This window comes from Labrus bergylta, chromosome 14 (genome assembly GCF_963930695.1).
Source record: "Labrus bergylta chromosome 14, fLabBer1.1, whole genome shotgun sequence".
NCBI lineage: Eukaryota > Metazoa > Chordata > Actinopteri > Labriformes > Labridae > Labrus > Labrus bergylta.
Window position 1 is genome coordinate 21,071,755 of NC_089208.1, and position 24,074 is coordinate 21,095,828.

Consider the following 24,074-nt stretch of genomic DNA (forward strand, 5'->3'; position numbering starts at 1 on the left):
CCACTAGGCTATACCGGCACACCAACAAACTAATTTCTACAAAAGTATAGAAGATACATGAATATATAAAGATACAGTTTAATGTATTTGTTAATTGAGTTGAACATATTTCAAAGACTGGTTTAACTACTTAAATTCATGAAAATGCTTCAAGAAAATCACAGGTTGTACTATTTGACTAACAGTACTTAATATTGCTCCGCTGCCAAAGAATCCCATGAATACCAATCATCATATTTGGGACTTCTTATGAGTTAGGATGACTTGTCAGACTCGTATATACAGGACTGGCTGTTTGCTATTTAAATAGCATATGTGAATATGTGAATTATTACTAAACTACAGAATACTGATTTATGTTTGCAATCCAATGATCATCGGCAGTAGTTCAGTCTGGGGACTTAGGTTTGGAACCTGAGGGTCGCCGGTTCAAGTCCCGGTTTGGACATAGTCTGGTAGCTGGAGCAGTGGTGGTTCTAGACCACTTTAACTGAGGGGGCCAAACTGGGGCCAATTGTTTTGTCAGAGGGGAACATTAAACCCAGGTGAAACACAGACAAAGATGATCGCTTAAAAATATATATGTTATGCCAAATAATAGCACACATCATTAAATACCATGATTTATATTTGTTTCAGTAACAGAATTTAATAGTAGATTGTGAGTCCGGTTGTTGAGTCAAATACTGTATGTGTTATGGGGGGGGGCTCACTTCCTGAGCACTGCCGAAGCACCCTTGAGCATAGGCACCGACCATCCCACTAACATCTCAGGAGTGCTTCGCTCCCGAACTGTACGAGAGCTCCGCCTCCTCTCTCTTCCTCTCAGTCAGACAGTCAGTGAGTGATTGTGTACTGAACGTACTGAACAGAACGGTCGGGGAAAATAAATGTGATTGTTTTAGCAGCTTTCAGTTTGCAAACTGTAACTTTATCCAACTAACTTCTCAGCTCATTGGTTTATTATTCACCACCTGCTGTTCTCAGTACGATCGCGAGCAGAACTAAACGTTCGGCCGTGTTTCAGATTATTAAATTCTGATTCACAGACAGAGCTGCAGAGAAGTACTGAACGATTCTGTGAACGAATCTTTTGAACGAATCACTTTACTGAACTGATTCTACTGATTCAGTACACTGAAAAGAACTGCTTTTCACATCACCATGTATTTCAGCCTGTGTGTGATCTCAGTAATAATAACAGTGTAAAATTGAATTTCCCCTCGCAGGATCAACAAAGCTTCTTCTTACTTAGTATTTTGTTTTGTTGTATTGAATTTAATTATCTTGTAAGGTGTTCTAGTCATGAAAAGTTTCTTGTGCACTGTGGTACAAACTAAACTCAGTCTGAGACCAGTTGTAGACACGTCTTACATCAGTTAAAAAGAAATTGGGCTATTGGACAACATACAGACCGATCTCCTTTATTAACACACATTGGGGATAAAACAGTGCAACCATGTTAAAACAGACATTAAGATGCCTACAAACTTACCGAAGGTATGACAAACAAATGGGAGCTCAGAAATACCCCAACGAGTCTGGTTCTGCTCCCTACCATGATGCCAATGGTAAACCAACACAGGGCTTAAGAACAATACATTTAAGTTCAGCAGAACACTTGTATTCACAGTCAAACACACATTCATAAAATACACACAACGGGGGTTTTCCTCTTGCAATGGAGGACATGGCAATGCTCCCAAATGAACAGAGTCTCTGAAACAGGTTGAGACAAAAAAAAAACAACAGCTGGTTCATATACAGCATCCCTGATCCCTTTTAATCTGCAGTGGCTACATGGGACTTCTCAGCCATGCTTCTGCCTAAAATCTTACTTCCAAAGTGAATCCAAAGCTCACTCGCTCATTATTTAATGTTTAAAATGTGATCTAGAAATTTAAATCCGCAGCAAGCCTGCCAAAAAGTACGCCTTTAAAAATGATGTTTTAGAGTCACCGAACATCTGCGAGACACTTTTAAAAAATCAAAACAAGTTACTTCTACTGTCTAGTGTCCAGTCATGTGTCTAAGAGTAGCTTTAATACCAGACTTAACACCTGTCGTATAAGTTATTCTATCACATGGATGAAGTATAGGATATTGCATCATTAGGATGACTTTGAGTGTTCACACTGAAACACTTACCCGCCCACACACATACATACATTCACCCACACACACCCACACACACACAGAAATAGACCGAGAGCGAAAAAGGAGGAGACTCAGGAGCTGCTGCTTTGTGCTCCTGTGTCGTCCTCCTGCTTCAGCCGTTTTTTGGCTCTGATTTCATTCATGGCTTCTTCTATAGAGCGAGTGTCCCTCTTGTTTGCAACCGGCACTGGGAGACAGAAACACAAACATTATCAGTCAAATATTGGGAGGAAAAGTAAGCTAATGTTTTCAACGGGCTGAGACAATAAAACAACATTTACTCACCACAGCCGTAGGCGCTGTTGGCCTCAAGTGTGTGCGCGGCGTCTTTTGCAGCCGAGGTGCCGATCAGGTGACTGTACTTGTCTCTGTAGTTTGAGTTGGGACACGCCTCAGACTTCTTTGTCTGACTGGCCGCTGTCTCTTCCAATGCGGCTTGTTCCTTCAGGGGAGAGAGTGATGGAAATCTTAGTTTGAAAACAAATCCAGGATGATTGACTCTTTTCTGTGGGGAAAATATTTTTCATTGACTAACCTAATTGAGGAAAATTGATCACCTGAACAAACTCAACATGATTCTTTTAGGGAGCGTCAAGGTTTAGTAAACGTGACTGTTTTTATCCATAAGTACTGAAGCCCTAAGCAGACACGCATCCTTACGTCTTCTTTATTCTTATATTCATTTTCTACTTCTCATGATCTGAACGGATTTTTCTCGTCATCTTGAGATACCAGTGCTGGTTTCTCGCGAGAAGTTCATTACAGCTGTTTTCTCTGGATCTGGATCTTTTTGGGGAGCTTTTTATGCTTTCAATTCAAGACATTAAGCGGATAGAGTCAGAAATCAGGGAGAGACCGATAGTAGGGAACGAGACGCGGGAAAGGAGCCAGAAGTCAGACCCTAACCCGGGCCGCATGCCCCGGAGGACCACAGCCTCTACACAAGGGGTGCATGCACCAAGCACTAAGCCTTCAGATCTGGACTTCTTTTTTTTTTTTCATTATTTGAAGCTCACAAAGCTTGTTTTCTCGTGATATCGGGATAATTTTCTGGTGATAAGAAAACAAAACAAAAATCGGTCCCGGTGCGGACCAAGTATGGAAGTTGGTCTGGTAGCTGGAGAGGTGCCAGATCACCTCCTGAGCACTGCCGAGGTGCCCTTGAGCAAGGCACCAAACCCCCTCCCCACCACCAGCTCAGGAGCGCCCACTGTGGGCCGCTCCGTCACTCTGACATCTCTCCATCAGTGCATGTCCATAGGATCCTGTTTGTGTGCATGTGTGTGTTGCATGACTACAGAGTGTAAAAACTGAAATTTCCTCATGCGGGGATCAATAATAAGTAAATCTTTCTAAGTTTGTTTTTTGTCTCTTGGGACACAAGATAAAACAGGTGAGATCTCAAGAGATGAAGACTGAGACAATCCGTCTATTACAGCTGTCTAAGAAGAAGTGCGTATCAGCCTCTGTCAATACGTTTTACTTTGTGCTGCCGCAGCCTTTACTTTAACTTTAACTATAGCTGTGTTAAAGGGGATCCAGAGATGTTACTTCATTGATGGAGGAAGAGTAAGCTCTTATTCAGACATAACACTGACATGTTGAAGTGTTCATCAGATGAATGTCATGGTCAGGAGGTTTTTGAAGGAGCTTCAATCAAATCAAAAGAGCGTCCAGTCTTACCCTTAGTTTGCGCCTTTCCTCTGCCAGCTTGGGATCCCACTCCTCTCCTTTGCGATAAGCTTCCAGCTCTTCGTCTGAAGGAGCAAACTCCTGCCAGTTAACAAAGAAGACAAAAGTCAGATTTCATTTCATCATTTGACAATCAAACACTCAAATAAAGATGGATAAAATCAAAGTCAGACCTTCTTGAAAAGCATGACATAACGGCTCTCCTCGTCCTCCCCGAAAGAAAAAGAGGTCAAACCAGCGACCTCTGCGACATCATGTCTACAACACAGAGGGAAATGAAATGGAAACAGTTGTGAGCGAGGGGGAAAGAATGTGTCGTGCCTCTTTTGGGCTTATTACAAATATCTGCAGTGACGACTTCTTACAATATACTCCTCTCAATCTTCCCCATGGGATTGTATTTTCGTTTCTGCTGTGAGCTGTCCTGTATGAAATCTGACACCTCCTTCTCCATCTAACAAAGAGAAACAGGACGTTTCCTGTTATTATTTCAAGGTACAAAGAAATGCAAACTGTGGTGCAGACAGATCACAAAAGCTACACTCAGTGGCCACTTTGTAAGTAACACCAGCATAGTCATACATCTATAACTGCTTTGTCATTAATATTACTTTTAATGTGGTTTTTTGGGGGGGGATGTTTCTGATTGCCTGACACAATCATAGAGATTTTAAATTGAGGTAATAAAAAATATTTGATTGAATTTTCACATTTCCAAAAATGACAGCAATAAGTAAAAATGATAAACTTTGTAAAGCTTAAATATATTGCAGAACAGTTGTTTTTGGTTTGCAGTGAGATTTGCAGGTGTACCTTACAAAGTGGACAGTGTGTGCATAATCAGTGTGTTAATAGATGTGACATTAATCGTTCACCTTCTTCCTGAATTCAGCTTTCTTTCTCTTCTCGTGCTCCTCCATCTTCTTAAGTCTTGCAGCTTGCTCTGAAAAGAACACAAGTCACATTTTTGTTGTGTTATGATATTTGCTTGTATAATTTTTTTTAGAGTTTCTGTTGTGAACGGAGATCCTGAAGCAACAACCGTTCTACTTGTACGACTTTAGTCACGTTAGTTAATTTATTCTGAAAAACCACATTTCATCATCATTATCATTGAATCTTTTATGTGTTTACATGCAAACAGAAAAGAGGTATGGAGTTTTACATTTTTGCCAATAGTCAGATCAGCTTTGTAACATTTTTACAACTTTTTTTTTTTTACAACTAAACATCTCAACTATCTTGAGAATCATGTTAAGGATACATCTACAACCTGAAAAAAACATTATAACACAGTCCAAACTGGTTTACTGCTGCAGGATTTCAGGTGTTACTGAAATAGTTTTTTATCACATGTAAGTGTAATGGAAAAGTTGTTGCAAGTTCATGTCTATGAAAGTCACAAAGACGCTTACAATTACATATAAACACAAAACAAGTTTTTGTTATTTACACATTTTCTTGATGTCATTCAATTTTATCTTCACAGAAACTACCAAAAAAACGTTCTTGAGGAAAAAAAGAAGAGTACTGCAAATGCTCAGCAGGAGTTTTAACAGTGATAGTTGTTTACAGAGCGCTTGAAGTCTTGATTGTATTAAAGTATTAAGTCTTTTAATCCACTCTTTCAGCTGCAACACAAAACATATGAGCGCCATTTTCATGAGCAATCTCCCAACAAAGCTACTTAACAGAGACTCCTGTGATTGAGCAACATCGTTCCTCCACATCTCTGGAGTCTGACCTCTTGTGTTTCTCGGGACATGCGGGTCAAATGTTCCGTAGAGGCGGTGCAAACCACGGGACAACTGCGTTATACCTGAAGGCTCATCTGGCCAATGGCAGCCCCCAGACACGCTCTCTCCGTCTGTCTTCTAAATCATCGCTGACTCTCTAATCATATCAAATTCAACCAGTTCTAAGCGGGCCCCAAATGTTTCTTTAATTAAACAATACATTAAGTACCTCGAGCCTTTCGTCGGCTTTCCTTGTCGCCGACAGTTGGAGGCTTTTCCATCGAGTTTAAGATTGAACCTAGGAGGTCTGCCATCTTGGAATGAAAGGGCAGCTCGCTCAGTCTGTTGTTGTTGGTTGCAGTAGCAGCAGCTGTAAAGGCTGCGCATGCGCAGATGGGCAGAGTTTTTCCTCGCTGTGTTAAAACTCGGCATTTTAAACCTCTGTCGCCATCTCCTGTGGGAGGAAGTTGTATGACTACGGGGGAATGTTTACAGACGGCCTGTGTTTGCTCGTATTCTATTAAAATTGTGTCACACAAAAAAAATCATAAAGGCCTAGAAAATACAGTGTGGTTTATTTTTGTTCACCTGTACACACCAACCTTACCTGTATAATATTTATCAATCAATATGTATTATGGAAATCTGCACTTTCCACATGTTGCACAATTGTTTACATTTACAATTACCAAAAAAGTATTTTTTGATTTTGCATTGACATTTTCTTGAAACTGTGTATTTATCCAAACACAAGAAAACCATTTAATGCCATAATTTATCATCATAAGGACTGTGCATGATTTGGATTGTCTGATTGAATAAGTATCTGCTTCTATCTTCTTCTTTTTTTAAAACTTGCATTTAAATTAAGAAAGTTCTAAAGTCCTCTTTTGCCTTATGGTGATACTGACTCTTCAGAGCTGCTGTTTCTCGTATTAAGTTGTCTTCTTTGACCAATGGTGGTAAACATTTTGAGTAAAAAACAAGTTTAAAATAATAAATTTTTTTCTTTTCTTTTTTTTTAAACATTGATTAATTTCCAATGGGATTAACCTGAGTTGGAGAATAAACAGGGAAGCACAATGTATCCTACATCTTTGCATAGGCACTAGGGGGCATGCTGTACAAGTCAATGTCTCTGTGTCCCTGCCTTCTATTGTTATTTTGTTAACAATCCTCCCCTGTGTCACTGGAGCAGTGTGTTTGTGCACTTTTATTGTAGTTCCACAGCATCAGCAATAATACATGAACTAGTGCTATATTCAGATGTGGGCAGCTCAGTGGTGGAACACAGGGCAGCTCTGAAAACACAATAAGACAGCTAGAATTGGACTCTTAACTGTGTCTAAAACAAAAACATTAGCCAGCACTTCATGTGTTTTTATATCTTTTGGAAGGCTTGTTGTTGTGAAGGAGAGCTTTTGTGTACTCCTGTGTCCAGCCATAGGGGTGTATAGGTAAGAACTAAGGTCCATATATGTATTCAGAATATGGGCTTGGTGTATGGTGCATAACATTTGCTGTATACCAGGAGCAAGTTGGAAAATAAAGTATTTATTCATGACCATTTTAGTGTGTGTTTGGTTATTTTTAAAATGCCCCCAAAGAACTGGAAATTCTCAAGCTCTAGCTGTTGACGAGGCTGAAAGTTGCTATTCCTGACCTTTATTACTCAGACAGCCATCATTCAGCCATACTTTGTTATTGTGATTTGCACAGAGCACGACGGACTCCTCCCCCGTGGTGGAAATGCTGTATAAATGCAGCATCAGCCTGTCCACAACAGTGTCTGAAAGCTTATTGGTACCCAAACATGAAGGGACTGAGCTTGGTTCTCCTTGTGCTTCTCCTGATGCTCGCAGTTGGGGAGGGTAAGCAAAGAATGGATACACACATTTTCTTACAGTGTAAGATCAAATCAAGCAAACCATGACATTGTTAATACTCAAACTACACTGTGCTCATACTGGGACTGTTGTCATGTAAGGTCAATGTTTGTCAGGAACATGGGAACATAAGCATTTTTTTCTTCTTCTAATTGTATACAGGAAATGATCCAGAGATGCAGTACTGGACTTGTGGGTATAGAGGACTCTGCAGACGGTTCTGCTATGCTCAGGAGTACATCGTTGGTCATCATGGTTGCCCTAGAAGATACAGGTAGGCCTGCGAACATCTTGAAAGATTAAAATGCAGAAATATGTTGACTACAAAAACAAAGGGATAAGGGAACCTATTCTGTTGAAGGTCATGAAAAGAGCTCATAACAAGGCTTCTTTATGTTGCACTGTGCTCATTTCCAGGTGCTGTGCTACGCGGTCTTAGCAACTGTTGTTGTCTGAAGATGTCACAGCATGCAGGCTGACACCTTCAGAACAGGATCCATGGTCTCAGACACAGCATTCTTCTGGATAAGTCAGGTTTCATTTCAGTCTACCCATCTTTGAGTTGCCTTGGGATCTGACTGAATGCTTTTAAAGTGAACTTCTTACATGAGCAGTTATTATGTGTGAAACTGCAACCCTGTTTTCCCTATTGGAGTTATTGCTGCCTGAATGAAAACTTGTGAGATCAAGCCTGTATTTGATAATCACATTCAATAATCAAACCTGTGTGAACAGTTTTCTCCATTCTGAAATGTAGTGTTTTCAATAAATGCATTAAAGAAATACTCATGTTTGGTTTGTTGTTATTTGGCACTGTCTACTTTAAGTACACTAAACCAAATATAAAGCAATGTAGTTCTTCACTTCACATCAAACATCCAAAGTGAGTGTTTACACCTGTTGCAAAGCCTGACCTCTGAGAAATATGAGCATGGAAAGCAGTCTGAGTGGAGCGTGGCATGCATTTGCTCAGCCCTGTTCCGACATGAGACAATGATGGTCAAGTGACCAACCCAAATAGCTGTGATGGAACAGAGCTTTTGTGAATGAAGTGTAATGTCTCTTGTCTCTGTTTATGTCATCTCACCATTCTGTCTGTCTGGGCAACACTGTCTGGAACAGACGGACAACGTCACAACCTGGCAGTCACGATTGCAAAGCAAATCTATTGTCATATTGTCTGCCTAACTCTGACTGTGAGGCTGAATGTCTATGTTTGTGAACTTGCTTTGTGGTTTTATTTTTCTAATGGAAGGGACTTTTAGCATAAAGCAAATATAATCACATTACTTTAAGTAAACACCAATAATGCTGGATAAAACCCTGGCATTATTAGTTTTAAAATAACTAATAACCAAAAATCTTTCATTAGTATTTAAACGTTAATGTTTGTCAATGTGGTTACAGAATATTGTTCCAGAGAGCCCAGACCTGAAGATGGTTAATGACTGGACCAGGCTATGGTAGGTGTTAAAGGCATGGACGCTATTTGTAAACATGAGCCACTGTATTGTGCCCTGCATTGTCATCTGGGTTGAATCTTTGTACTATTCAGACAGCGCAGCATGGCCCAACTACAAAAGGGTAAACCCCCCTCCCCCGACCAACCTGTTTACACGAGGCTGTCTGTCTTCACAAAGCTGACAGCAAACAGCTTAGAACAGAAAGTTGTGACAGGGTGGAGGATTTTATTTTAACGTATCCATGTTGACTTGTTTTATCGAAAAGACAGGAGGGTTTGTAAATGCAGGTGGTTAAACCAACTGAATCCCATTGAAATAACTTAAACTTTTATTACAGCCCAAGTAAAAGCCAATTTAAAATGGGACCTGGTAAGAGTTTGTCTTGTGCTCGTCCTCACGTCTGAGTGACTTGTCTTAATTTATTTGTTAAACTGTAACAGACTGTAACTGTGTTGCAGAATTAATGTATAGGTCATAATTCACTGAGCCTAAATTAAATTGATTGTTTGACTTGTCTCCATCCTTTAAGTTTACTATTTGAGCATTTGACCACATAAAACTATCTCGTATGAAGGATTTTTAAGATGATCTGCTACTCTGTTTTCTCTTAGACTTATATTTTAATTGAAAAGAAAAGCAGCCCATTAACTGAAAGGTTAGATGGAAGATGGACCCTACACAAAGGATAACCGAGGAATGGCAACTACCAACAAGCAAAAGATGGTTAAGAAGAGCGGCTTCAGAAGGTCCAAAGCAACAACCCATATGAAACCACCAATTGAGTGCACATCCAGGGAGAAACCAGAAGCAAGCTTAGAAAATAAGCAGCTAAGACGATTAAAGCTCAGAGCAACACAGTGCTCCAGAGACCACTATTATAGATGATGAAATAGAGGACTCAACAGGCAACGAAGATGAGACAAAGAAGTCCTTTTGTTGGTAAAGGAATGACGGTTTGACTGGAAAGACGAGACGCAAGAGGACTAGCTTTCCTAGCAGGAAGTTCACCACCAGCAGCAGCACATCTGGTGTGCAAGTAGTGAAGCCACAACAGGAGGAACATCATTGAGAAACATCAAGAAAATCATAGAGATGATCTGAGCAGAGCATACACCTAATTCTCCAGAAATTGCTGGCCGTTCAACGTCTTAGGGAATACCGTCTAAAGGCTCTCTACGACCAAATCAAATCCAGACTTGCAAACCTGAGGAAAGCAGAGTGGATGTATGTAAAAGAAGACAGTAGAGAACCTCTTCAAGTATGACTCCAAAGTATGCCAGAGATCTGCTAGTGAAGAAGACATTTGGGGTGTTTGTGACAGCTGCAGAGGAGTTGGAGAACAACTCAGTGACAGCAACAAGAATATCCCCCTTAATGGCCATGTGCCCATTCCTCAAGAATTTTCCCTCCAATTTATTACTGCAACACTTTCGAGCAGAAGTCTTCTTCAGTGTGTAACAGGCATTATTCACAGGTGAGACTCAGCATCTATATGAACTTGAAAGCCAACAATTACATCTGCAAATGGCTAGGTTTTCCTGTGTGCCTTTGTGAGGCCACCTTGTTAGGAAAAAAAACACATTTAAGCTACCACTGAAATGGACCAGCTTGAGTAGGGACCAGATGGGTTCAAAGCTTCAAATAAAGAGAGGAAAGTGTATTTGTTTTAGAAGCAACAAGAATAAGGGTGCCAAATAGCTTAGTGGATATTGTGCGCACAATATAAAGAGGCTGCAGTCCTGTTCCTCATGTCATTCTGAAAATTCAAATCCCTGTTTCCTACTCTATCCAATGACTGGCCCAAAAAGAAGTAACCAAAATGTATTAATGACTTATTTCCTCTAAGCCCATAGGAACTGGGGGAGAGGACAAATCAAGAAGCAATCACCATTGGGCCATAACATGGGCCAACATGTAAAAATCCACAGGTAGGCTAAGCTTCCTCATTAGGTCCACTTTTGACATCCTACCAAGATCCTGAAATGTACAAGTCTGGTTTGGCTCAAAACCAAACTGCTAGCTCTGGGATGCCCAGGACCCCAGCATTGACAACATCTAAACAGGCTGTAAATAAGCTGTGAGCCAGGGCAGGTACAGATGTCCCCACAACTGGCACTTAACCAAGCTGGGGAATGAAACATCAGCCAAACAGAGAGGTCTGTCCTGACATCTGGATGTGAACATGCAACACCAAGGTACAACTAAACCAACACTTGAAGTTTACTTTAAAGATCACCAGAACCTCGCCCTAGTCAGATTTGGTCCAGTAGTTCATCAGAGCCATGGTAGTGATCATGGCCAAAGTGCCTGTCCCCTGAGACGTAGGCACGTAGCCTATCCATGAGAGGAAGGTGGACTGCAAAGAGCTGTGCAGTATAACAAAAGCAGTAAGGCATCCACCTACCCCATGGAGGTCTGAGGCTTTTGAAAAAAAGAATGGTTCTTTAGTCTAACTAAGTATGTTTTTAGCATTTTGAAATGGTTACAGTATGCATTGGTTAAAGCTCCAATACTACTAGTTTTGAGGAGATCTGAAGAGATTTAAACTTGATTTCATTTAAGGTTGAAACAGAATACCTCCAGGTTAATGTGGAATATCACAGCAAAACGTCTAACACTGGCTTTTTTTTACATGTTTTTGTAAATGACTAAAGTTTTAGTGCGCTGTTGACTCAACCAGAACTAAAGGTAATAAAATAAAATGAATCAATTCTTACTGATGGCTGGTGACCCACATTACAGAAACACCACCTTTACAATATGATGCACTACTATAGCCAGCACCTAAAGTACCTTTACAAAAAAACAAAAAAACAATCAATTTAACTAACCAACTTTACAAGGTTCCATATAAGCAAATACTGAACCAGGACATCTTGAACCACTTTTTAATCAATGGAAATGATGAACACAGTAACATTCAGATATTGTTGTTCAGAGGCATAAAAAAATCAAAGGTTCCCTGACAAAGGGAATGTTTATTCCAAGTTCCCCCCTCCCAGAAAAGCTGTTCTACAAACGTTAACGTTAATGTAAAACATGAACTTCAACAGCAAGAATGTACTCAACTACATTAATTACCTCAATATCAGTGCAAATTCAGCAGGAAGAGGTGATCATACACTCCTTGACTATGTGCATTCATTGTGCTCCAAGGAAATTTATATTTCATCCAGTTTAAGCTGTCACACAACAGCTCCATTTTAAGTAATGTACTTTATCTTAAAAACAACTCATATGTTTGCTGTCAGAGCCTAATTGTTTCTAACAAATATCTTTCTAACATTTCATCACTACAGCTGCTCCAACACTAGAATAGGGCTGCAGCTACATGTTACAATAAAACTTGATTGAAATGTATGAAAGTGGGCATAGATAAGAATTTGAAGCTCTTGTGACACTCACATCATCATTAACTGAATAATATTCATCAATAAGAACAGTTTATCTCCGACAAATTCCAGAAAACCAAATGATGTAATTCACTGCACCTATGTTTCAGAAAGAGTCTAACTCTTAACGTTTTTCAATTCAAAACATGAAGAAAAAATCATTTTAGTAAATAGAGCATGAAGTAGGTTGTGCTTTCACTTGCATTTGATTTAAAGTTTCTGTAGCACAATGGACAACCTAAACACTGAAGTTTTTACATTTCAATCTCTCAGGTTTTCAGAACGTTTTTATAATTCAACAAAGTAGATTCATTCTGATTTTTTTTTGGAGAAGAGGGCAACATTACAAACGTGAGGAGCAGATTTTGCAAAATTAGGGTCGTCAACCCTTACCCTAAGTTCTATAAGATGAATATCCTAATAGATCTGAGTATAATTCATTTAAGATAGTTACAAGTCTGACTTACATTAAATGAAGCTGAAACAAGGAGTGTTGACCTCTAACTCCCCTTTTTGGGTAACTGAATGTAATAAAAATCACTATCAGACTGCACAACTTCAAATCCCCAAGGAGAGTCCAATTTATAAAGCAGTTAAGATGACAACATGCCATTTCACATGTCAAGCAAAAACATACTTTAGCTTGGATACATGGACTTCTAATCAGTCAGGCCCCATGAGTTAAAATCAGTTCTGCTTCTGAGACAGTAAGGTGCGGTCTTTAACATAGGAGAGAAAGAACTGCTAAGCTTAACTCACATTTCTGCTTAAATGAAATGCTCATAATGCAACCTGCATAAGGAACAATTTAGCTACTTTTGCATGAAGTCAAAAAGACAGCAGATCTAAGCCTGAGCGTAAGATTGTCTGAGCCTAGAGGAGCAGTGTGCTTGTTGCCCTGTGACGAATGGGCTAAATCAGACTTTCAATGCTAATTGAAACCTGAAGATTATTTTATACGCTCAGTGATTTTCAAGTTGTTTAAAAAAAAATGGATGGAAAAATTATCAAAAAAGTTGCTTCTTCGATATATTATATAAAATGAAGTGAAATGAGAGTGCATTGACAACAACACTCCTTTCAAACTGTTTATAAAAAAATAAAGAGCCAATCTAACAATCCACATGCCCGCCATGAGAGAGCAAATCAAACACATCAGAGCTTTGATATGTACATATTCATCTCTTGATACAGAGCTGGATCAGTGGCCCATCTTAGGACAAAAACTCCAACCTGTGACTCATTCACAACTTGGCAGCAAACATCTGAAAACAAGGCAAAAAAAAAAAAACAACAACTGGAAAATGACAGAAGCAGTTATGAACTTAATATTGACAATTAAAGAAAATTTGCCAACATATTTACATTGATCATTTAGTAAAATACAAACACAATATCACCCATCTTTCTTTTTTTTTTTTTTATCATTCCCTATCCTAGAATGCAAAATGATGTTAATGAACCAGACACCAAAATAGGGAAGATTTCATGTTCCAGCCACTGAAAATGAAATGTCACAGATTAGCAGTGTCAGTGCACAACAGAGATACAATCACAAAGACTGGCTGCCCCAAAAGTGTCCTCTTGATGACAGAGACGGAGAGGATGATGGCATATTTTGTCAAATTCAGGAGCAAAAGACCCTTCAAATATTTTGGCTGCACTTCCAAAACAAACAACATATTATTATTAAAACTGAATCAGAGTCATGTCGATACTTTTCAGTCATTTTAGACCCAATTCATTTTCTACACATGGATGTTTGGTCAGTGTTGTAGAAGTTGATCCAACTGAAGAGCAAGAACATGTTAATGCTGCCGTTTGAATTAGTGCATTATCTGTACACAAAACAATGCATGTGTCAGATTCATAGAGCACTATAACAGACCGTCTGTCATACAGTGTTCTTTTAATTAGACTCTTGGTCAGCACCCAATGAAGGACATTGTATACAACACATTATGTAGGGCTATGGCTTAACTGTCATTAGAACAAAAAAAAACAATCACTGCCTGCTGTGGATCAACTTTTCAAAAATAGTCCTTGTCATCTCTGTGCTGAATTTTTTAGAGCTGAGCTCCCACCTGGGTGTCATCACAGCTCAAATATGCCCCCTACCCTTAGGATGGAGCATTAATAAGGCTTAAAGGACCCATGAAGTGATTTGTTGCTTCCCTACCAGCTTTAAAACTCTCGAACCGTTCTGACAGGTCAAAGAAAGTTCACCTTCAAAACAGCCAGAAACTCGGTTCTTGAAAAAGTCATGTTTGAACATTTACTGGAGGATTTCACTTTCTAGGTGATGTAATATTAAAGAACTAAACTGTTTACAGTTTTAAAAGGTGTGCTCGGGCCGTCTGGAAATTTGAGATATAAATATATTTCACATTGGACTAAATTGTCGTCTTTGATGGCAGATTTTAAGGAAATGAGTGTTACCAAAAAAAAAAGGACTGATTAATCATTCACTATGTCACTGAATGTTTGTCGTTTTGGCTGTTTTGGATTGAACTTTCATTTTGTGCCTTATTCTTTTTATCTCTCGGTCAAGACCCTCTTAACTTCATAGGGCCTCAGGTTTGTGCAATTTAAGAGCTTTTCATATCGTCCAATTTCAAAATGTGGACTTAATTTCTCATAGCTCTGTAACAGGTTTGATTTCCTTCAGCTCTTTGGCCTGTAATGCAAAAATAGTTACAACACTATCAGGGTTGGGAGATGGGACAAAGATCATCAACTATTTGTAATCAAACGTTTTGCTGCTAGTGTTTGTTTGACTCTTTTATATTCCGCAAACTATGTGCGTTCCTGTCTGTCTCAAAAGGATTCAAACATGAGTCATTTTTCTGATCAAAACGTCTCAATGTCTTCGTCGTCAGTAGGTTTAATGTAGCGTGCATCCCGAGGCTTCATCTGATTCATGAAACACATTACCTGAACTATGGTGCGGCTTTTTATCATGTCAGCATGATCTGGCGATGGCTTTGTTATCAAGTCGTACACTGCAGCTTAGCGGTGGTCAATTGGAATCATCTGTCCTATCTCCCAGCCCAAACATGTTCAATGTATGGTGATATGGTGGTACAGAACAAAGTTATGAAAGTCGGGATATGTGGCCAAAGATATTCAAAATCATTTATGGCCAAGGTTCAAACTTGGGCATCATTAGCACTAGGATAGTCCACAGAAATGATAAGATCAGATGAGCACCTCTGCACACAGTCTGGCCGCACTGTGATGGTTAGCTCCAGGTTAGACACTGTGGAGTCAGATCTGAGTGACCTACATAGTTATTTTAAGAATCTGTAGTCACAGAGGAATCTTGATGGGTGTTCCTCCACAAAACATCTCATCTTTACAAAATTAATTCCACGTTTGGTCCTGTTCCCCTTTGAGAATTTCAACTTCAGCATCTGCCTAGCTGTAGAAACTGGGAAGGACTCAGACGGCTCCTTGCAGTCCAGGTCAGCTGGCTGGCTTGTTTGTCTGGTGGTGGTTCAGGCTACTCACATTCAATGATCATCAAGGCAGGAGCGGTCATTTGTGAAACAAGTAGATCGGCCTCTGAAAACCTGCAAGGATGGACAGAACGGTAAAACATCAAGCTGGGCTGTTGGAAGAATATGAAATGGCTACATGTGTAGTGGCAAACAAGTGAATTACCTCTTACTGAACACTTGGGGGCCCCAAGGTGCTCAAAACTGGAGAAGCCCACCTCGGTTGTAAGATATGAGGAAAACTGCTCAGGTTTGAGGCGGATGCTGTGATAATTCTTGTTAATGTTATCCTGTCAAGGGAGAGAGAAAAACAAACATTTCTTATATTTAACCCACAGAGCTTCAAAATGTGTATCCTTTCTTTTACCCCCTTTGTCATAAAAGTTTTGCACCACAACAGAACTTACCGTCAGCTTCTTCCTCCTCACGTAGGACTCCCAGGGCTGTGGCTCCAAGATGAACAAGCCACCAGGACGGAGGTGTCGATAGACCCTCTTGAAGAGCCGTTTGAGGCCCCTGTCTCCCCAGTTCAGGTGGACCCACTTGCTAACGCTCAGGCACAGGATCACATCGTACTCTGGCCGCTGAGTCACAAGAAGGTTATCGCTTTCCAGAACATAATTGGCCTACAGGAGAGGAGGAGTATGGACATGAATTTAATTAACTGTGCATGAATCCTGTGAATGCAAAATGCTTTTAGGTATCTTGACACACGCAGGGCACCAAAGAGCTGACAATGAGGTTTCTTATTTCAGTTTTTATAAATGGCTTGGGGTCTATTGGAGAGGAGAGTAGTGAAGTGCAGCTCCATACACTTATCCTTACTGTTATACCATGCAATACACAAAGATATTAGCTATTAAAGTGGATAACCAAATTGTGAACAATTTGACTAACAAATGGAATAAGATTTTTATGAATGCTTGAGTACAGATAAGTCCTAAAAGGAATCTGTTGTAATTATTGAGCATAATACTTGTATCAAAAATGAAACTTTCATTTAATTTGCTCCTACTGAACTGCTAAGATTTCCTCATGTTCAAATCTCCACTGTTCAGTCAAAACCATTCAGTCAGTCATTGGGAAGTTGGGGTGGGCATTTGTCTTTTTTATTAATTTGAATGAATAATAATTTTAAAAAAATCTAACACAATACTGATTAATCAACACTGAATATTATTATTGCTTGGAGACGACAAATGAGACATCAGAGAGAGAGCAATCATCTGCTGATGGCCTACATTACAGGCACCTGATTTGAAGAATGGAGAGGGGAATGGGCTTCAATACCCATTGTTACAGAATATAGACATATTTGGATATATTATTATACATGCAAGGTAAAGCATTAAGAATCAGGCATTGCTTGTTAAAAATGAGTGGTGGTTGATGTGAAAAACAGAACAGGGGGAAGTTAAGGAGAAACTCCACAGGTAATATTTGAACAGGTTCACCCTGTAAACAAAGAGTGTTTATCCAAAAGGACCACTGTCAATTATATCAGGATTTGCACAGGTGTAGGCGAACGCTGGAATTTATTTTTATCACATGTCCAACAAAGGTGAGGAAGATTTTTTTTAATAAGACTTTTGAAATCAGGAAAATTTCAAGCATCTGATTTTTTTTTTTTTTTTTTTTAAACAAATATGTTCCCCTCCAAAAGTCCACAATCTAACTTAATTCCAACCAAGACTTGTCAAACAAATAAAAGGCAATCTGACATTTCCCCCCTTAAATCCATCTTGTATTGTGCAGGCTGATGGAGCTCAGTCAGTCATCTTAAAGCTCTTCACTCATTTACAGGATTAGCTCTGTGCTGCTCCGCCATTAGCTCTAATGTTCATAGCAGGGAGGAAGCGATTATCGATTTCAATCACAAACACTTCAGTTTCTGCATCCAACCGATTTATGCAGTTGCCCACACAAAGCATGTAAGGCCCAAAGCCTTGATAGAAAACGGAGTAATAAAAACTCTACATGAATATCCTTGATATTTTGATTAGAAAGCTTTTTGTAATATTTGGCAGATTCTGGCCCAAGGATGGCACGGATGCCATTAGGAATGCCTACAGACATATAAAAACATTAAACTGGTGAAAAAGAACAGATTGCCTCCTCTTTGCTGCTTCCAGCTTTTAATTCCAATATTCACAGGAAGTTTCAGAGAAGAGTAAGCCACTGGTTGGCAACAGATACAAAGACATTATTATGGGACACAAGTGGAAACTCCCTCCACAAACACAGTCTGAAAAAAAAAAAATTATTACTACCGGTAGTATAAGCTGGTACACATGCTTCCTTATTGGAGGGACCATAAACAATAAAATAAACTGGCCAACATGACACTACAGATAACTCTTTATAGATCTTCCTGATCTTTCTGAGTGGGCGGGACCAAGTAGCTTTTGTTGTACAGAACAACAATTCAATCTTAAAAACCCTTTGACCGTTCAGATTTTTAAAATGCATCCAATTATGCAGGCTTTTACCAGACTACAATGTTAACTTTATCTGTCATTCAAAGACACTATTCCTTATCATGGTGAGTAAAATAAACAGTTTTTAAGTCTAAATAAGCTGCAAGATGCAACCTGAATACTATGTAAGAAATGACTGTGCTGAGACAATGACAGACCTAATAGAGAGCCAAGTTAATTATCCTAGTGATGTTCTAGGATCATCACTAGTGGGTGCACAATTTATATTAAGTCATCTTTTGAAGACAATCAGACCTCAGAGTGTTTTCCATGACATGCAGCCGCGGTTTTAGGGAGCGACTCAGATAGATCTGACGCAGTCTTGATGGAAGTCTAAGATTTAGACAACACGGGAGGTGCCCACTTGTGAGATACTGATTTAATTCCTGGCTCCCATGATGCAATAATGGTAACCTCACACACGCTGTGGCCAAATGCTCGCACAGAGAGTGGTCTTACCTTGATGAAGGACACATTGGAAGGGAACTCCCCGGGCTGTGTGGAGGATGTCTCTGTTAGTGGAGGTGCAGCGATGGGCCCCCTGGAGATCCGTAGGGAAACGGGAAAAGAGCAGCTCACAGAATGATCAGCGGGGGGTGAATCACAATCTCCCTGCTCCATTTCCTCTGTTTTGCTGTCCTGCCTCTGGGTCTCTGCCTCATCTGTGTGACGGCAGTCATTGTCATTTAGAGCCTCTGCAGGGCCACTTTCTCCTTTCACCGCTCTCCCATTTTCCTCCCCGCTCTCCGCTTCATTGTGCTTCTTGTCTGTGCCTGTGTGACTCTTGCTTCCAATCCTCTCCTCCTGTTTTGTGCCCTGCACTGCCCGCCTGGCCTCTTGGGTCTGCAGTTCTGACAGATAATGTCTGATGTTCTTACGGGCTGCATGTACAAGACCATTGTCAATGTCCAGGCCTAGTATACGGGCTGGTCTTAGCATTTTGGCAATGTAGAGAGTTAACTGGCCGGAGTTGCAACCCAAATCCAGAACGTCTTTACCTTCAAACCATTCAGGACGAAGTACACGTATTCGTGGGTCTTCGTTAGATCCTGGGTTGCGGTAGCCATAATACTTGTTGTAGTTCCCGTACTGGAACTTCTTCTTCTGATGCTGATGATTTCCCTGGTTTTGGGGCTGCTGGTGTGAGCGACATCCTGGCCCCGTCTTGGGACCACCACTCCTTGGTGTGTGGAAGGACTGAGAATTTCTCGGTCCCCCAGTAGCACAACTCCTGTCCCCAGTTCCTGACTTTCCAATTGGTGTCGAATGGGTAACAGGGGCCTCAGCTTTGCCAGAGTTGCGTCTCCGCTTGCGTCTGCCTGTGTGCTGGTTTGGTCCCCCTGGTACGGAGGAAATGGAATCCTCCAGAGATACCGATGTTATCTCCTCCTTAGAGCTGCCTGAGTTGTCAGCTGAGTGCTCATGGGAGTCCCCTGTGACACTGGAGAAACTGTTGGACTCTTTGGAGATATCTAGTGCAGAACATGATGCTAACATAGCTGGAAGCGGTGCAGAGGTGCCAGCTTTACACTCACTTTTTCCGGATTCTGAGAGGTTTATCTGTGTCGTTGAAATCCCCCCACCACCTCCACTACCACCTACTCCTCCTCCTGCTCCACCTGCTCCTCCATGGTGTCTGTTGCGGTGTCTCTTCCTGCCACCACCCTTGAAGGGGGACACCAAAAACCTGCTGTCTGCCATCCCACTTTTCAGGTTCAGTGGATCTGTGATGTCTCTGGGGATGAGGATCTCCACAGGGTCACGGCTCTTTGCTGGCAGCGGCGATGATTTGGGTGTCTCTGCATTCAGCGCCTTGTTGACCTCCTCATCCAGGAGGCTGTTGAGATTCAGCGGGTCAAAAATGTTCCCACCCAGGAGGAAGTTGCTAGGCAGGACCGAGTCACTCTCAGAGTTGGCCCTCCGCCTCCTCTTGCCAGATGTGGGATGCTTGAAGCTAGAATTTGCTGTGTTGCGGCGCTTTGCCAGCTTCGTCTGTTGCTGTTGTTTGGAATGAGAAAAGCTGTTCTTGCGATTGAAGTTATTCTCGTTCCCTCTAGCTCTCTGTCCAGCGCTGTCTGAGTGGGTGAGTGTGTCAGTGGTGCTGGTGTGTTTTGGTGAGGTTGCAGTACCCATGACAGGACAAGCGGCTGCAAAATCCGGAGTGGCTGCTGTGCCCTCCACCATCATAGATATATTACTGTAACCTCCAGTGCATTCTGTGAGCTGCAGCGGTGACGCTGAGCTGGCCTGTGGACTGCCAGTTTTTACAGTATCCTCATCAACAGACATCTCTTTTGGTTTGCAGAGCAGATGCAGACATGGGAATCTTTATGGATCTGAAAATGACAGAAAATATTTGTCAAATTAAAAACTGTGAATTCGTGTAATTATGCAAACCCTTTCAAAATAAAAAACAAAGTTACAATCCATCAAATCTAATATGGATTTTGAAATTCAGTAAACAAAAAACAAATATTTCTGCACAGGGATATGTGAATATCATCATCTTTATATTAAAAAGGCAGATTGATTGCATACTTTGTCATACTAACGAATATTGTATGTAAGGTGTCCAAATAAAATTTACAATATAGTATCGCGACGAAACACTTGACTTGCACCCCCATCAATCACATACTCAGAATTGTAGAGTCTCTCCTGAATTATAAAACAGAGCAGTTATGTCTTTGAATATAAAGACTTTCTTCCGAAAACAAATTTTGTTTCTCTTTTGAGGTGAAAAAGCGGTTTGTCACTGCAACTTTTTTTTTTCCATTTTAGATTATGGAGACCTGATGTATATGAATGCCTCAGCTAAATGTCTAAGTAAGATTGACGCTGTTTATCATGCTTCTCTGAGGTTTATTGCTAACTGTGGAGCCCTGACCCATCATTGTGAACTGTATTCTCGAGTGGGATGGCATTCTATGTCCACCAGGAAGCTGGGACACTGGTGCACTTTTATTTACAAGGCCATGCTTGGGCTACTGCCCTCCTACATCTGTAACCTAATCACACGGAGAAGTGTTGATTCTTACGGTTTGCGTTCAAATGATCAGTTGTTGCTGTCTGTTCCATTTGCCCGCACAGAACTGGGAAAACGGGCTTTCGTCTACTCTGCTCATTCTTACGGTGGCTTATAAGTGCAAAGCAAAATTACAAATGTGAGACAAAGTTACATTTTGAAAAACCTTTTTACATTTTTAGAAAACAAAATTACAAAACCAAGGGAAAAAAACACATTTACATTTTATAAAACAAATTTACAAGATGTGAAACACCTTTACAATCCCCAAACAAATTTACAAACGACAGAATCTTGACAAAATAGGAATGCACCAAATGTCAGAAGTGACCCGGAAGTGATCGAGTGAGGGGTCATTTTGTTGGTTTTATTTTTTCGTGGTACATTCCCTTTCCGTCAAGATTCTGTCGTTTGTAAATTTGTTTGGGGACAGATAAAAGTGTTCTGCCTCTTGTAAATTTGTCTCAGCGATTGTAAAAGTGTTTCACATCTTGTAAATTTGTTTTGTCCTTGGTAAGTGTTTTTGGTTTTGTAATTTTGTTTCATAAAATGTAAAAATGTTTTTCAAAATGTAAATTTGTCTCACATTTTGTAAAAGTGTTTAACACTTTGTAATTTTGCTTTGCACTTCCCAAGCCACCGTACCTTCAACATGGAACATGCTGCAAAAAGACTGGAAAATAACTGAGCTGATTTCTTTGAATGCTTTTAAATCCGAGGCTGAGAGCACTTGAGACGACCTCCTTTACTTGTAACTGTTTTTTATAATTTTAATTGTTAACTGTTTTTTATCATTTTAATTGCTGTCTGTATGTTGTGAGTGTGACCTCTTGGCCAGGACTCCCTTGAAAAAGAGGTTTTTAATCTCAAATGGAACTTTCCTGGATAAATAAAGGTTAAATTAAATTAAAAAAAAAAAAAAAAAAATCTTGAGTCCAGGAAGCCCCTAAGGTCACTTCAATAGGGTCAGTTCATGATGACGTCATGACATTGGAGGATGACCCACTGAACCACAATTCACTTTCCTGTATCATTTTCCAAACATTTAAATTATTTTAAAAGAAGGAAATTATTATTGTTTTAAGGATGTGACATGAGAAGCCTCTAGAGATAGAGGGGGTTACTGACCTGAAAAGTTTAGAGAGAGGGGGGTGGGGGTCTCTCTCTCTCTCTCTCTCTCTCTCTCTCTCTGTCTGTCTGTGTTGCACAGTTTATCTTCTTAGCAGGCTAGCTCCTAGCTGCTGTATCGCGGGGGCCATACGTCGACTCAACGTTCAGCTCTACTTAAAAAAAAAAAAAAAAAAAAGCAAGAAACAACGTTATTAGACAAACAAGTCAAGTACCCACCTCGATGTGCTGCTGCTGTCTGGAAACACCCCCCCTACACACACACACACACACACACACACACACGCACACGCACACGCACACGCACACACACACTCCCCACCTGAAACCGTGAGTCACATTTAAGAAGGTGATACTATGCACCAGATGCCCACCTATTCGCCACACAGTCAACAGTGTAGTCAGCATGAAAGTAACAGTCTCACCTCTCGGGTCTCCCCGCCTCCGGCCGGACTGTCACCGCCGCGCACTCTCCACACTGGAAGCTAACGTTAGCCTTAGCTTAGCACACAAGTGTCCCTGTATCAACACAACGGTGGCAAGCGATGCAAACACACACACACACACACGTCAACAACGCGTGCTAAGTCTGTACGTGGTTGAAGCTTCCCCCCCCACGCCTCCACACTGTCTCGTCCGACTTCTCCAGTCAACTCCTATCGCCCCTGTGTCAGGCAGGTTGGTGAATAAATTATTCCATTTGCTCGAAGAGTCGGCATGGCGGCGCATCCGGGCTCCGAGCAGCAGCAGCAAGCAGCAGCAGCAGCAGCAGCGAGCAGCCCGAGATGACTGGGGCGGAGATCTGTGACTGGAGGAGGGAAGAAGAAGAAGAACTCCTTCTCTCAGATATTATAATGAGCCTCCCCATGCTGTCTCTAGGTCTGCAGCTGTGGATTATTTTCCTGATCGATTTAGCAATCAATTGTAGATAAAAAAAAAAGACAGAGTTAGAAGATTCTGCCCAAACACAACTTTTGGTCACAGCAAAGGGCCACGTTCATTTAATTCTCACTGCCAGAGGGGCCAAATTGTAGTAGACAAAAACGATTACAGTCAATTTTAACTCAACATATGCCAGTGATCAAATATTATTATGGACACACTTCTGGTTTTCATGATTTCATGGCAGATTTAGTCATGTTTCCCTCAATTCTTTTAAATCCCTTCTTTAAACGTACTTTTACAGACTTGCTTTTATGTGATGTCGTCTTCTTAATGTCTTCTCTTACTGGTTTTACTATTTTTTATCTTCTTTTACTTCTTACTGTCCTTTTATTTATGCTCATATCTTAACTCCGCTTGTGTTTTATCTTGGTAATTTCTTATCTTACTTACTTTGTCTATTTATGTTTTATATTTATATTTATTTTTTATTTTTTATCAATATTATAGTTTTTTTTTTTAATCCTTTAACCACATGTTCCTATTTCTTTTACTGCTCTTACTTTCTTATTGCTGTTATCTTTTTATTTTTAGTTTCTTACATATTTTTAAATCTTTGGTTCCTCTTGGTCTCAGCTCGTGTTGTTGGGTTCTTATGATGGTTCTTATCATGGTTCTTGTGATGGTCGGGTTATATATGTCTGTTGGGTATCGTGCACTTTGGGTTCTTTTCTGTTGA

The 24,074-nt window shown here is 40.4% G+C and overlaps 3 protein-coding genes across 4 annotated transcripts; 1 reads left to right on the plus strand and 2 right to left on the minus strand.

Annotated features, from left to right (window-relative positions):
* Positions 1-1,408: 1,408 nt before the first annotated feature.
* Positions 1,409-5,972, minus strand: spag7 (sperm associated antigen 7). Its single transcript, XM_020633353.3, has 7 exons — positions 5,815-5,972; positions 4,725-4,792; positions 4,215-4,303; positions 4,023-4,107; positions 3,841-3,930; positions 2,443-2,599; positions 1,409-2,344 (listed from the first exon to the last, which is right to left on the minus strand). The coding sequence occupies exons 1-7, from the start codon at positions 5,897-5,899 to the stop codon at positions 2,229-2,231; spliced, it is 690 nt and encodes a 229-aa protein (XP_020489009.1). The 5' UTR covers positions 5,900-5,972; the 3' UTR covers positions 1,409-2,228.
* Positions 5,973-7,279: 1,307 nt separating this feature from the next.
* On the plus strand, positions 7,280-8,095 carry defbl2 (defensin, beta-like 2). Its single transcript, XM_065962797.1, has 3 exons — positions 7,280-7,456; positions 7,634-7,745; positions 7,889-8,095. The coding sequence occupies exons 1-3, from the start codon at positions 7,399-7,401 to the stop codon at positions 7,908-7,910; spliced, it is 192 nt and encodes a 63-aa protein (XP_065818869.1). The 5' UTR covers positions 7,280-7,398; the 3' UTR covers positions 7,911-8,095.
* A 3,713-nt stretch (positions 8,096-11,808) lies between these two features.
* On the minus strand, positions 11,809-23,243 carry mepcea (methylphosphate capping enzyme a). Of its 2 annotated transcripts, none has more exons than XM_020633338.3 (6): positions 22,879-23,243; positions 22,454-22,605; positions 18,760-20,636; positions 16,231-16,449; positions 15,990-16,113; positions 11,809-15,898 (listed from the first exon to the last, which is right to left on the minus strand). In XM_020633338.3, the coding sequence occupies exons 3-6, from the start codon at positions 20,587-20,589 to the stop codon at positions 15,864-15,866; spliced, it is 2,208 nt and encodes a 735-aa protein (XP_020488994.1). In that variant the 5' UTR covers positions 20,590-20,636; positions 22,454-22,605; positions 22,879-23,243; the 3' UTR covers positions 11,809-15,863. The 2 variants fall into 2 exon arrangements, with proteins under 2 accessions (XP_020488994.1, XP_065818868.1); XM_065962796.1 differs by having other exon boundaries at positions 22,454-22,608.
* Between the last annotated feature and the right edge of the window lie 831 nt (positions 23,244-24,074).